General features: G+C 42.3%; 1 protein-coding gene across 3 annotated transcripts in view; it reads right to left on the bottom strand.

The window, feature by feature from the left end:
* Positions 1-15,791, bottom strand: part of Mtus1 (microtubule associated scaffold protein 1) — a 144,669-nt gene that overhangs the window by 84,928 nt on the left and 43,950 nt on the right. For all 3 annotated transcript variants that reach the window (XM_040731884.1, XM_040731886.1, XM_040731885.1), the window contains exons 2-3: positions 10,264-12,461; positions 832-1,027 (exon numbers count right to left, since the gene is read on the bottom strand). In XM_040731884.1, the coding sequence (XP_040587818.1) occupies positions 832-1,027; positions 10,264-12,300 (2,233 nt within the window). In that variant the 5' untranslated portion in view covers positions 12,301-12,461. The remainder of the gene's footprint in view (positions 1-831; positions 1,028-10,263; positions 12,462-15,791) is intronic.

Genomic DNA, 15,791 nt, shown 5'->3' with positions numbered 1-15,791 from the left:
ACTTGGCCATGTTAAATTTTTATTACATTCATTTATTGAATGTATGTGAGAAAGAGACCACGCATGCTCGAGTTTGTGTGTAGAGATCAGAGGACAATTTGTGCAAGCTGGTTTCTCTCTACTCTGTGGGACCCTCAGATCAACTTGGGTCTTCAGGCTTGGAAGTCAGCACCCTGAGTCATCTTACATGCCCTCACCCCATTTTTGTTGAGAGACAGTCTTAAACTTGAGGTCACAGTTCGTAACTGAGGGAAGTCGTGGCAGGAACTGAAGCAGAGACCATAGAGGAATGCTGCTTACTGGTTTGCTTCCTGCCTCAGTTTGCCCATAGTGTTCTGGTTCCTCCTACATTAATACATTAATTAGTCACCAAGAAAATGCACCATAGACATGTCCTCCAGCCAATCTGACGAAAGCAATTCCTTAGTTGAGGTTACTTCTTACCAGATGTATCAGACTGACAACCAAGATTATCACAATGTTTGCAACAGTTAGCCAACTGCACAGTAACACACACACACACACACACACACACACACACACACACACACACACACACACACTTCTGAGTAGCCTGGAAGTTTATGCACATCAGTCACTCCCCAAAGAAGCTTTGCACCGCTCAAAGTTAAGGGTTGCGTTGTCTCCACGGACTCCCCATATTTCTTGAGCAGGCTGTTGGACCACAAAAACACAAACAGTAGCTGCTTTAGTGACATCATGCATTAGTTCTAAAAGCCAGATGGTCTTTCTGCTTTCTGCCAAGCCCAATTTTACATGCAAATCATCCATAGAGTATTGCATAACATAGTTGAGTTACTTTATTCTTACCAGAGCTGGACACACGCCTGATCCTCTGAGGCGATACGGCCCTGTCGGAGCCTAGGGTTCTACTGTCACTCTTCCTTCTCAGGCAGGAAACAGCAGGCCCCACTTTGGCCTTCAGACCTGGTGTTTTTCTCAGGCTGCAGGTGTCTGGCTTGGAAATGTTCTTTCCTGGGATGGTGGCAGTTTTGGATGCAGAACCCTGTGAGAAAACCAGTAAAGATTCCAGTTTTGTCATGATTTTACCACACCATGCCTATGGTGTCAGCTCTGAGAGAAAACACCTGTCTCCGTGCCTGTGCCAGAGAAGTGTTTAAATACCATTTTTGCTATGAACAATTAAGACTCTTCACAGCTGACACAGCCGACTTCAGTTTATCCTGATCGATCTTCAGGCACATTAGTGGAATTGATCTCCAGTGCCCAAGCTGACTTCAGCAATACTCTGAATAAATAGTAGGCCCTCAGCTAGTTCCCCCTAGATGTCTGGTTATTCCTTCTCTGGGTCCTATTTCTTAGGTGCTTTTCAAGACTAGTCTTCACTGGGGCTTCAGCTTGGCCTCTCATTCTCTTCCCTCACCATGAACTCACCCTACACAGCTTGTCTGCTGCTCCAGCTATGACTGATGCACTCAAATCCACACTCCCAAGCCAACACTTTCCCCTTTAGTTGCCCCCATATTTAATTTCTGTCTGGACCTCCCCACTGAGAACTTTCTACTCAGCAAGAACAACAATGATCCTATTATTGTTGGCACTCTCTAACAGAGCCCTTGTGCTATATAAAACATCATTCTATTTTTTAAAATTTTTTAGCTAGCTTATAAAATCGTGAGTTCTATGTCACAAAAATATGGCAGTTTTGCACATATAGTTATATTTTATCTATATTTAACCTCTTACTACTCCTTATCCATATTCCCAACCTTGTCCTCCTCAAAAATGTGCCTGTTGCTTTCATGTCACATGTATGTGTGCATGTGTGTATACATCTACACATATACTTAAACTAGCACACAGGACAAAATTTGATTTGTAATCTGTCACCTCTGTTAGTCCCTGATTTTCCCTTTTCTTTCAGTCTCTAGTTTCAGAGTACCTCTATTTTCAAGGTGTACATGTGCATATATGTATCTAACATGTATACACACATAAGTACTATACAAAAAGATGAAATCCATGTAAGAAAGAAACCATGTTCCAGTTTCTGAGTCTGACTCAATGGGATGGCTTCTAGTTCTACCTATTCTCCGATAAAAGACAATTTCATTCATTTTTACAGATGACTGAAGTTTTATCGACTCATGTGCTAGATGGGCATCTAGGCTTGTGAATAGTGAAACAGTAAACATGGATATTTGGGTGTCTCTGTGGTAAGGTTGACTCAGATCCCTTAGGCTTAACTCCAGTAGAAGTACAGATAGTTCTATAGTGGTTCTCCATTCTGAATTCTAAGCACATGTATTACATCTGTTTCATAGCACAGTTAGGTTTATCTATCATACCCTGTGGTAGTTTGAATGTAATTGGCCCCCATAAGCTCATGGGGAGTAGCCTTGTTGAAATAGGTGTGGTCTTGTTGGAGGAAGTGTGTGTCTGTGGGGCAGGCTTTGAGGTCTCCTATATTCAAATTATGCTGGGTTCAGTTCACTTCCTGTTGTCTATGGATCAAGATGTAGAACACTCAGCTCCTTCTCCAGCACCATGTCTTCCTGCCCACTGCCATGCTTCCTACCGTGATGACAATGGACTAAACCTCTGAACTTTAAGCCAGCCCAATTAAATGTTTTCCTTTGTAAGAACTGCCATGGTCATGGTGTCTCTTCACAGCAATAGAAACCCTAAGATAATATCCCATTCTAAGGAATAACATAAAAACTCTTTCAAAAATTAAACCAGTTTTACCTATGCATCTAACAATTTACACCCCATCTCCTATTAACATACCCAAGTGCTCATCTTAAACAATGAAAGCTAAGTTTGTCTTTGCTTCCCTTCTTACCTCCTAAGCCCACTTTTTTACCTGCCTTCATATAAAAGCCAGGATCATTTCTCAAAAGCATTACTGAAATCTTGTCCTCAGGGCCTCTGGTCTCAGCTGCCTCTGCTGCCTCTACTCCCCCCCTTCTACAAAAGGAGTCTTTTCCTGTCCTGCCAGCCAGCTCCCCAATAATGACTCAGAGATTTATTAATTATGAAGGTTCGGTCTATAGCTTAGGCTTGTTCCTAACTAGCTCTTATAACTTAAATTAACCCATTTATATTAATCTACGTTCTATCTTATGGTGTTACTGGTCTTCCATCTATGTCTCTGTCTCCTGGCTTCTCCTCCGTGCCTAGATTCCTCCTCCTCTTTCTCTTCCTGGGAATCTCACCTGTACCTCCTGTTTAGCTCTTAGTCAAACCAAGGCACCGTGGCAAAGACAGTTTGACAATGTACAAATATTCCGCCACACAAAAACCTTCCTCAAATTTAGTTTTAAAAGTCACACCAATCCCTTCAGGATGTGGCAGCCCCTGCCATTGTCTTCCCTTCGTTCCCTACCTGGCCGTCCCCTGCATCAGAGTATCTTGCTATGATTTTTCATCTATATACTTGGTGTTTCCTCTGCCCAGAATGCATACCCTGTAATTTATGGCAAGTGACTAAGTGGCATTTTCATCAGAAGTTCCCCTCAATAATCTTCCTAATTGCCACCACCCATTTTCATCTCCTGTAAAACAGCAACTTGATTACACTCATAACAGTACCTATGCCCTGGTGGCTTATTTTCTGACAGTCCCTCTGAACTAGATAAAACATTCGGACCAAAGCTGCCCGTCTTTATATCCTACCAAGTGCTATCTATGTGGCATACACAGTAGGTGATCCACCAATATTTCCCCTGTAGAGATAAGGAAATGGGAGCCTGAGTCTTACTTCAAAGTCCACAAATCCTCATAGGCAAAAGGCTCTGAATTCCTGTCTCCTCCTTTTATTCCTTTCTCCACCCAGCAATATCACTCCTGTCTCCAACCTCCCTAGAGCTAGGATTAAAGGCATGAGCTCTGTTACTCTTGAATCTTGTGTAGGTCATGGTGGCCTGGGACTCTGAGAGATCCATCTGCCTGTCTGAATCCCGGGATTAAAGGTGTGTGTCACCATCGTCTATTTTCTACAGCTAACTAGTGTGGCTGTCTTTGCAAACTGATCTTCAGCGGCTTTATCAGATCATAAACAACACATCACCACAAGGTACAAATTCTAACACTATAAATTATAATTTCCTTCTACCTTTACATATTACATAGAGAAAAACTAAGCCTCGTAGGGAGGTCACTTTTCAGTGAAAGATGAAGCCACGAGCTTAAAATTAGCTAAAATTCATGCTCTTAAGCTCAGGCTTGCATATTCCTTACCATGGCCCTCTTTGTTTAAACACAGATGGCTGTTTCCAATAGATAGATGTAAAGTTCTACACCAGTGGCTGTTGGATCCATACACTGAGTGAAATCGATACTAATCTAATAGCTAGTGTTCCAACAGCAGGTCGCGTTGACACTGGAGAGCAACACAAAAATCTTCTACCTTCAGAAACTTCCCTTAAAAAGTAGACCAAACTTCTCTTCAACTTATGGGAGTGAACCTTCCACAAACTATTTTACCTTCACCTCCCATATTCTGAAGAAAATCTGAAGTTTCTGAGACACAGGGGACCTGAGTTTGAGCATCTGCTTTCTTTGCAGTCTTGTGAGTTTGAAACAAAGCCCTCTGAGGCAGAGTCACAGATAACAGTTGACCTGCTGAAAAGAACAATGGACATAAGCCCTGAGTACTACTGGGACAACTGAATGACAGCCTTTAAGAAAGGTGCCTGAAAACAAGATAGACAAACCTTTATCCAAACTTACCAAATGGCAGAGTGTGAACATGCAAATTTACAAAATGAGAAACCAAAAGGGGGACATAACAACGGACACTGAGGAAATCCAGAATCATGTCATACTTTGAAAAGCTGTACTCCACAATATTCAAAAATTTAAAGGAAATGGACAATTTTCTGGATAGCTATCACTTGCCAAAATTAAATCAAGAACATATAAGCAATTTAAATAGATCTATAACACCTATGGAAATAGAAGCAGTCATCAAAAGTCTCCCAACCAAGAGAAGCCCAGGTCCAGATGGCCTCAGTGCAGAATTCTACCAGAAATTCAAAGGCCAGCTTATACCAATTCTTCTAAAAGTATTCCACGCAATAGAAGCAGAAGGGTCTTTGCCAAACTCTTTCTATGAGACTTCAATAACCTTGATCCCCAAGCCACACAAAGACAAAACTAAGAAAGAGAACCTCAAACCAGTATCCCTCATGAACATTGATGCAAAAATACTCAATAAAATACTGGCAAATCAGATCCAAGAACACATCAGAAACCTCATCCACGATGACCAAGTAGGTTTCATCCCAGGGATGCAGGGATGATTCAACATACGAAAATCCATCAATGTAATCTACTATATGAACAAGCCGAGAAACAAAAAATCACATAATCATCTCACTAGATGCAGAAAAAGCCTTAGACAAAATCCAACACCCCTTCATGATAAAGGTCTTGGAGAGATCCAGGGTAACAGCAACATACCTAAAAATAATAAAAGCTATATACAGCAAACCAATAGACAACATCAAACTAAATGGACATAAACTCAACGTGATTCCGCAAAAATCAGGAACAAGACAAGGCTGTCCACTCTCTGCATACCTCTTCAATATTGTACTTCAAGTTCTAGCTAGAGCAATACAACAACAAAAAGATCAAGGTGATACAAATTGGAAAGGAAGAGGTCAAACATTCACTGTTTGCAGATCATATGGTAGTTTACATAAGTGATCCAAAAAACTCTACCAGGGAACTCCTACAGCTGATAAATACTTTCAGCAAAGTGGCAGGATACAAGATCAACTCAAGAAAATCTGTAGCCCTACAATATACAGATGATAAAAGGGCTGAGAAAGAAATCAGAGAAACATCACCCTTTACAATTGCCACAAACAACATAAAATACCTTGGGGTAACGCTAACCAAACAAGTGAAAGACCTGTATCACAAGCACTTTGAGTCTTTAAAGAAAGAAATTAAAGAAGACATCAGAAAATGCAAAGATCTCCCATGCTCTTGGATAGGTAGGATCAATGTAGTAAAATTGGCAATCCTGCCAAAAGCAATCTACAGATTCAATGCAATCCCCTATTGAAATACCAGTACAATTCTTCACAGACCTTGAAAGACCAATAATCAAGTTTGTATGGAAAAACAAAAGACCCAGGTTAGCCAAAACAACCTTATTCAATAAAGCAACATCTGGAGGCATCACCATCCCTGACTTCAAGCTCTATTATAGAGCAGTAGTCCTGAAAACAGCTTGGTATTGGCACAAAAATAGACAGGCAGACCAATGGAATCGAATTGAACACCCTGATATTAACCCACACACCTACGAACACCTGATCTTCAACAAAGAAGCTAAAATTATACAATGGAAAAAAGAAAGCATCTTCAACAAATGGTACTGGCATAACTAGATGCTGGTATATACAAGACTGCAGATTGATCCATGTTTATCGCCATGCACAAAACTTAAGTCCAAATGGATCAAAGACCTCAACATAAATTCAACCACAGTGAACTTCTTAGAAGAGAAAGTGGGTGGTACCCTTGAACAAATTGGTACAGGAAACTGTTTCCTGAACGTAACACCAGTAACACAAACAGTGAGGTCAAGAATTAGTACATGAGACCTCCTGAAACTGAGAAGCTTCTGTAAGGCAAAGGACACAGTCAGCAAGACAGAAAGACAGCGCACAGAATGGGAAAAGATATTCACTGACCCCACATCTGACAGAAGAATAATCTCCAAAATTTACAAAGAACTCAAGAAGCAAGTCTCCAAAACACCAAAGAATGCAATTAAAAAGTGGGCTATAGAACTAAATAGAGAATTCTCAATAGGAGACTAAAATAGCTGAGGGGCACTTGAGAAAGTGCTCAACATCCCTAACCATCAGGGAAATGCAAATCAAAACAACTGAGATACCATCTTACTCCTGTCAGAATGGCTAAAATCAAAAACACCAATGACAGTTTATGCTGGAGAGGATGTGGAGAAGGGGGAACACTCCTACACTGCTGGTGGGGGTACCAACTCATACAGCCACTTTGGAAATCAGTATGGAGATTCCTCAGGAAAATGGGAATCAATCTACCACAAGACCCAGCAATTCCACTCTTAGGCATACATCCAAAAGATGCACATTCATACAACAAGGACATCCGTTCCACTATGTTCATAGCAGTATTATTTATAATCGCCAGAACCTGGAAGCAACCTAGATGCCCCTCAACTGAAGAGTGGATAGAGAAAATGTGGTACATTTACACAATGGAGTACTATTCAGCAGAAAAAAAACAATGGAAACCTGAAATTTGCAGGCAAATGGATAGCACTAGAAGAAACCATCCTGAGTGAGGTAACCCAGTCACAAAAAGACAAACATACTCACTCATATGGATCTGGGAAATGCCAGCCTACAATCCCATAGGCCAGAGAGTCTGGGAAACAGAACTCATCCAATGGCTGATGGAAGCAGAGGCAGACTCCCACAGCTAAACACTAAGATGAACTCAAGGAACCCAGTGACAGAGAGGGAGGACTGATGACCAAAGGGGTTAAGACTGGGCTGGTTTAACCCCCAGAAACAGCTGACCTGACAAGGGTTAGCTCTTGAATCCCAGACTGATGCCTGGGAATCCAGCATGGGATTGATCAGGAACCCCTGAATGTGGGTGTCAGTGAGGAGACCTAGGTAATCTATGGGGCCTTAGGTAGTAGATCAGTATTTATCCCTGGCATACAAACGGACTTTGGGTGCCCATCCCACAATGAGAGATGCACTCTCACCCTGGACTCTGCGGGGGGGGGGGGGGGGGTTCTAGGTCCTGCCCTGGATGAAATGACAGACTATGGACAACCCCATGGAGGGCCTCACCCTCCCTGGGGAAACGAAGGGATATTAGAGGGGAGATGGAGGAAGGGCGTGGGAGGAGGGGAGGGAAAAGGAGAGGGACCTGGGATTGATATGTGAAGCAACCTTGTTTCTAATTTAATTTTAAACTTAAAAATAATTAATTTAAAAGAAAAAAAAGAAAGGCACCTGAGCCCATCACTCCATTTATGTAACAGCTCCCTTTAACATGCTACCTTGAACACATAACCTCTGCAACGGGCAACTACTTTCAACCCTCTTCAGCAGTCTAAATCTAATCACTCCCCCCTCCCAAAAAAGCCCCACCCCTTTGGTGAACCCAGATCACCAAACAGTCATACGGTGGTAGGCAGCCTTTAATAAATTGATTTAGCTGGAGACTAAGACCAACAAGAGTACAGAAAACAAGCAGACAAACAAAAACCCACCATGCTTCTATGGCAGATACAGCCCTTGGGTACTGAAAGTGACTAACAGAAAAAAAAAAAAGCCACGTGAGTTCACCTGTTTAGCATTCTACAATAAGCCACAGCCTGGGGCTAGGATGGTCATCCAGGCTCTTCACACCTCCTTTTCCTAAAGCTAGAAATGTGTGAGAGTTGAATCAGACAAACTGGAGGGCGCTACTGTATGTAAGACAAGGTCACAGAAGCATAGTTCTTTATTCTAGCAGATAAGTGAAAGCCCTAGTGATGAGACTGTGAGACAGCCCTTCCAGCCTGACAAGCACTTCACGGCTAACTCTAGCATCACTGCTACATCGCTAAGGTGCAAACGGCTGGCCCCCACCTCACCTGATGATGACTCCATGGCCCCACCTCCATACCACATCATGGGCCTGCAGCTACCAGACTGGGAAGACAGAGCCCAAACTCTCCAGTTTTAGAACTACACAAGCAATTTACATTCAAGACCAATGTTCAACAAACTTTATGCAAGTTTTTCTGGTCCTGGGGGTCCACAAGTCAGTAAATGTCTCTCATATAGCAAGGCATGCTGGTTCATAACTAATCTTAGCATTAAGGCTGCTAAGCAAGATCTCAAATTCAAGGCAAGCCTGAGCTATGGCATGCTAAATTTGCCGAATTCAAACTCATGCCGGCTACATGTTGATGACCAAATTCTCCATAAATGAAGGAAAAATATCTTAGTTCTATGAATATCCATAAACACCCATCTAAGACTACTGATTATAATTGGGAATCTATTGTAGTCTTATTTGGTATATTTAAGTTATAAATGATCAGAGTTTTCTCAATTAGACATAAAAAAACGAATAATCTGTGTCCTGAAACAATACAGTAGCCCATTGGTTTAGAGACCTCTGTGGCATTCCATCCTTACCAGCAGAGTTATTGATAAAGCCAAACATTTGTAAGCTGACCCAGGTCAAGAGTATCTCCAGTGTTTATCATCTTGACATTCCCTGCGTTAGCTGGTAAGGAACCTGGAGCAAACTAAACTCATGTACTTAACTGTGCTGTATTTCATTCCTCCTACGCAAGAGTCCCCAAAGACGTCTATCTTCCTCCTCTGCATGCAGATCCGTTCCCGTCCAGAGGACAAGCATTTCAAGGACGGTCTGTGTGGGGCTGAAAATACACCTAAGTCTCCAACTGCCAAAAATAGAACTAAGGACACACACACAACAGCAGCCTGGCTAATGTTTTGAAAACTAGTTTGGTCATACTTTTGTCCCAAAACATGTGCATGTTTAAAGAAAAATAACCTTTGAATTGCACATAATGCTTCGAGTTTTTAAATAATGATCTAGTCCGCCTCAGGATTTGGCAGGTGCCATTGAAGACATACTGCGTTATCTACTATGTATGGATTTGTTTCTCTCATGCATTAGAAACCAATGCAAACGTCCTGCAGGCGACCTTCAACACCCACTACCCAAATCCTTTCCCTTCTAGCTGTTACAAAGCTACCAGAATGAGTCACACATCTGGTTCAAGTAGACTCACAAATCTGTGAGAACAGGCTCTGCCTCCAGGACTATTTTCTCCAACAAGACACCTGGAGCGATTTTCATGCTGATCCATTTACCAGCAATGCCTAGCCATTTCTTAAATGTGGCTTGCATGCTTATAACCCCCCATTTGCTTTTTAAGAAAAACTATATGTAACCTGATGTCAGTTATTTCACTTTAAATAACTAAGATATTAACACTCTTTTAAAACACTATCAAAAAGGAACACCCGTGTTCAAGAAACTACTGAAACTAAGTTTTTCACTATGCAAAAGTTCATTGTATTTTGACTCATCAACACTCCACTAGACAAAGAATACCTGGATACAAATGATGAGCCGAGTTCAGTGGCATTATTATCGATTACTGGGTAACGAATTGCAAAATACAGCAGCTTTCTCCCCCATTCCTAGAAGCAGACAACAGCTTTCACTTACCACAAACAGGGACTTGCATTCAAATGTCTCGTTCATGTCTGGCTTTTCCAGCTCTTGCTTTTCCATTGGAGAACCACTGACCCTCTCACCCTTTTCAGGGCTAATCTGATCGATGTGGGAAGCATACGTTACTTCCAAACACTCGGAACTTTTCATTTTAACTGGGAGGATGCCTTTGATCTTCTGGAAAAACGCAGCTACAGACCCAGTCTCACCCGCTGCATGAGAGGAACCTGTCTTGTCAACATCCTCCCGATTCGATTTCGTGGCAGATGTTGTTCTTGGAAGCCTGAGCGAAGCGTTTTTAGAATGAGTTGTAACATGCACAGCCTGGCCGGTAATGAGTTTATTAAACTGTTGCTTGTCTGTCTTGCTAATTAGGAGCTCCGCTTTTTTGTCTGCATTAAAGTCAGATCTTGCTGTTTTGCTCGCAACTGTCAACTGTTTAGAAGGCACTGGTGGGGCTGAGGAGACCCCAGTACTCGGAGGTTTGGGCGTGCCCTTTGGTAGAGAAGGGTCTTTGGGTTGCAACACTGATCTAGATATAACTTTGGCTTTAATGTTCTTGAAGTTTGGTCTTGGATAACTTATGATTTCTGTTTTCCTAACTTTACTGCCTATGGGGGCATTTGTTTTGGTAACTGATTTTCCCAGATTAGGCTTTGACATATTCACTGGTGCACCTTTCAGGTTTGGTGCATTTTTAGCATCTCTTGGACCATTCTCCACATGATTGCACGTCTCTGTTTTCTCAACAGGTGAAAGGGTAAGGCTTATATCGGGGGTTTGCTGAACTGGTGTTGATGTTGACGTGAGCGCTGTATTGTTTGTGCTAACGGCTCTACCATCACAAGCTATTTCATACAAGGAAAACCTCTGCCCTGGGACACCTCTCAGGGTCAGCTCTCCAGGACTGTTTTGGACTTCTGAGTTGTCGTCATGAGAGGCAACGTGTGGGTCTTCAGTCATAGTGACTTTACACCCAGAGTCCAGGACTCTGGTTTTACTTTCATCAAAAGCTGGCACGGGTAAAGGGCATTCATCATCAACACGACAGTGGGACAGTGTTTCTCTTAGATTTTGGCCCATTTCCTGTTGACCATATGAGCCATGTGAATGTGTCTCATTGTTTGGTTCATCTTCAGATACACAATAGAACTCCTGTAATACAGACCCATTGGGAACCTCCATGCCACCAGAAACTGGTGTCACAGTTTGTATCTCTCTCTCTCCAACGAGTCCTTGCTCTGTCCCATCAGTGTATGCTTTGGTGACATTTCCTAAAGAATACTGACACTGAATTCCAATGTCTGCACCATCGGTCTGCATGGGCACATCAGAACATACTGTGTATGTTGTGTTCAGAGCCTCTGAGGGTGGGGATTGAAGGTTTTCAAAGCGGTCTCTATTATAATGAATTCCTCTCACATACGTCTTGGTGGAATAGGGTGATGTCCATGTGGAGCAGGACAATGTATTTCCACCTCTCACACCCGTTGGCTGCAGACCTCCAGGAGGATGTAAAGGCTGACCCTGGTCAATAGATTGGTGTGCTATAAAGTTACAGTTAATTGAGTCCACTTTCATGTCCGATGTCTGTTTTAGCTCCAAAGCTGCAGAGGAGTCTACACAATTGAAATCATCATCAGACTTGTGCATGCAGGGTGGAGAGGGCTCAGATCTCTCATCCAGGTGTGCCTGTAGGGAATCCAAACTGCTGTGCAGGTTTGGGGGCTTCGCTGTACTGAGTGTAGAAGACTGACTACGCATTTCAAACCCCGGCTCACTAATGAAATCACTTGAAGTCTCAACACGCTGATGGCTTAAAGAAACACTTCCATTGCTCTCCACAGTAGGATCCATTACATAGTCCACCACCATGTCATCCGGGTTAGCAGTGGTCCAATCCCCATGACCTGTTGAAGGGGACTGTGTGGATGGTGACCTTGTGTTGTACTCAGATGTATTCCTGTTTTTATCACTGATAAACATATAATGCAATCCATCTTCTGTCTTATCTGACCTATCATCATTCATCCTGAATATTAACTTTAAACTTCTGCCATTTTATATTCTCTTTGCATCCTTTTAAATCTGAGAGTGAGTGAATAAATGGTCTAGATCCTTCCCTATCACTTTCCAGCCCAGTTCCAGGATGACAGTCTTGGATGCATTGAAGTTAAATGATTTGTTGTTCCCTGGAAGAAACGAAACATTGAACTCAAATAAATGTTAGAAAAATTTACAGATCATTAATTTAGACCACTGTTTTCACACCAACAGCCCATAACTGTGAAGGCAGGAATTCCCACCATCATTGGCTAACCTACCATTATCTTTCAAAGACACTTTCCTGTGTGTCAAGGAATGGGGCATGCTGATATGGGAACACAGAAGGCCCTGTGACTGAAGTCACAGAGACATCTGCCTTCCCGGCTCCCAGCGACTCTCCAGAGGGAGGGAACTAGGTCTGTCACACCCTTTCCTTCTTGCTGGTCAACTGTGAAAGCATTCATCCTAATTTCCTTCAGCAGTTCCGATTTATGTCCACTTCCCAGCATAATTCATGAATGTCCCTTCCATCATCAAAGGGGCCCCTACCCTGCATTAAGGACAATGATCACCAGAGAGACCATCCAGATCTTACACATGAGTGGAAAGAGACTCCAGGAATTTGTATTTCTATTTTCTGTTTCATTCCTATCTTAGACATGTGCCTTTTGCAGTTCAAGTGTAGAAGCAGCCTCTGTGAGAACAAAGTCACTGCACGCTGAACTGTATAAGGCTTCCAAATAAACTGATACATTGACGCCAATCTTGTCCCTTAACATTCAACTATACTGGATACTGAGTTTGGAGTTGAGGTCTTTAAGGGGATGAAAAAGGTTAAGTAATGAGGGAGAACTTATCCACCAGAACTGCTACCCTTCTGAGAAGAGATGCTGAAGCCCCAACCTCTGACCTGGCCCTGCCTCACCCTCCGGACACAGTAAAAAACAAATGCAAGTGATCTTAACGAAAGCATCATCTATGACAGCTGAAGACTAAGGGTGGAACGGAACCCATGTCCACCAACCAGTAAACAGATTGAAAAAAAAAAAAGCTTGCACATTTACACATCAAAATACTTCTTAAGTACAATAAAGAATGTAGAAAGTTTCATTAGATACAGTGTTGCAACAATAGGAATATATTACACTAAGAGAAAGGAGTCATTCAAAAGACAACCTATTAAGATACTATTTATACAAAATGTCCAGAACAGGCAAAACTATAGAAACAAAGTACATCAGGAATTTGTGTTAAAAGGATGAAGAGGACAGCTAACTGAAATGGTAACTTGATATGGGGGGGCGCAATAAAATACTCATTTTGCTCATAGTTTCACACTGCCATGAATAAACTTAAAATAACTGAATTGTGTAATTCACAGCAAACATTTAAGATGTCCAGAAAGATTGCAAATCTGGACTGTGAGTTCTATCTCTGGAATCTAGAGAATGGGCTCACAAAGTTGTCATCAGACCTCCACCCACATGCCATGGCACAGAGGCTCACACACATTCTCCACACACATGCCCTGGTGCATGTTCATAATTCTCCACCCATGTGCCATGGTGCATGTTCACCCACATTCTCCACACACGCCATGGTGCATGTTCACACACATTCTTCATACACATGCCATGGTGCAGAGGCACACACACATTCTGTCTCTCTCCCTGCCTCTGCCCCCCCCCCCAAAATTAAAGATTTAAAATCCAGGGGTTTTTTGTTTTGTTTTGTTATGAAACAAGGTTTCTCTGTATAACTTCTGGCTGTCCTGGAACTCACTCTGTAGACCAGGCTGGCCTGGAACTCAGAGATCTGCCTGCCTCTGCCTCCTGGAATGCTGGAATTAAAGGCATACACCATAAGGCTTTTTTTTTTTAAACAAACACATTTGAATAAAAGTCTAATAAAATTTTAGTTATGTTTGAGAAAGGTCTAGATCTTCAGGGTAGAACTACAAGTCATTCATAAGATTCATTTCATCTGACTTTTCCTCCTTAATTGTTCGGTGTCGGTCAGACGTCACAGTGCTGGTCACACGTCACAGCGCTGGTCACACATCGTCATTGTGCTGGGGTCTGAGTAAAATATCTGATGGGGACGATGACACCAAATATGTGACCTTTAAATTTTATTTTATTTATTTATTTATTTATGGTTTTCCGAGACAGCCCGGCCTCGAACTCATTGAGACCTACCTGCCTCTGCCTCCCAAGTGCTGGGATTAAAGGCATGCGCCACCACCGCCCGGCGGCCTCTAAAATTTTGAATTAAGAGCAGATCCTATTTTCCCACTTTGTGATTTTACTATGCCACATTCAAACGCCAGTGACCTGAGGAAAAATCATAATAGGAACCATGAAGTACCACCCAGAAGCTCCAGTGTTTTCACTAACAGTTTGTGTGTTCCCGATCGTGCAACCTGAAATCAGTGTCTACTGATGCAAAGAAAGGCTGAAATGTTTCTCAGTGTGTACACACATGCACACACGTGTGTGCACGCACATAGACATGCATACCCTATGTTTACCAACTCAGACGCTTCAAATCCTACAATAAGAGCTACATAATTTATATATTTAGTGTAAATTGGTCAAGTCTTTCACCAGATTGACTGTTAAAAGCAATCACTAGGCCGGGCGTTGGTGGTGCACGCCTTTAATCCCAGCACTTAGGAGGCAGAGGCAGGCGGATCTCTGTGAGTTCAAGGCCAGCCTGGTCTACAAGAGCTAGTTCCAGGACAGCCTCCAAAGCCACAGAGAAACCCTGTCTCGAAAAACCAAAAAAAAAAAAAACAAAAACAAAAAAAAAACAAAAACAAACAAAAAAAAATCACTAAAAGCAGACTATTGTCTGTACAAATTAGCATTAATTTACTTTGCATGTATGTGGGAGTGTGTGCCATGGCATCCCAATGGAGGTCAGAGGATAACATTTGATAGTTGCTTCTCTCCTACTATGTGGATCCCAGGTTTCAAGCTCAAGTCATCTGGCATGGTGGTACGTCATCTTGCTAACCCCACAGATTTTACCCTGGTATAAAATACATTCAAACTAAATGTTTAGATCATGAGTGTGTATTAGTTTCAGATGCACCAAATGATATACCTTTCTGCTTTTTAAAAAAAATATAGTGTTCTACCTGCGTGTACACCCGTAGGCCAGAAGAGGGCGCCAGATCTCATTATGGGTGGTTGTGAACCACCACGCGGTTGCTGGCAATTGAACTCAGATTCTCTGAAAAAGAGCAGTCAGTGCTTTTAACCACTAGGCCATCTCTCCAGGCCCCCCTTTCGGCTTCTTGAAAGGTGGTGATCATATAAAAGAGTATGGTATATAAAGGGTCATTTTAGTTATTTTCTGTTGCTGTGATAAAACACCATGACCCAAAACAAGGAAGAAAAGTTTATTGGGGCTTAGGTTCCAGAGTCCCTTGTGGCAGGGAAGGCATGGCAGCAGGCAGCTGGAGTGGGAAG

This window comes from Mesocricetus auratus, unplaced genomic scaffold, assembly GCF_017639785.1.
Source record: "Mesocricetus auratus isolate SY011 unplaced genomic scaffold, BCM_Maur_2.0 Super-Scaffold_100026, whole genome shotgun sequence".
Lineage (NCBI taxonomy): Eukaryota > Metazoa > Chordata > Mammalia > Rodentia > Cricetidae > Mesocricetus > Mesocricetus auratus.
This window is presented reverse-complemented; position numbering and strand designations above follow the sequence as displayed.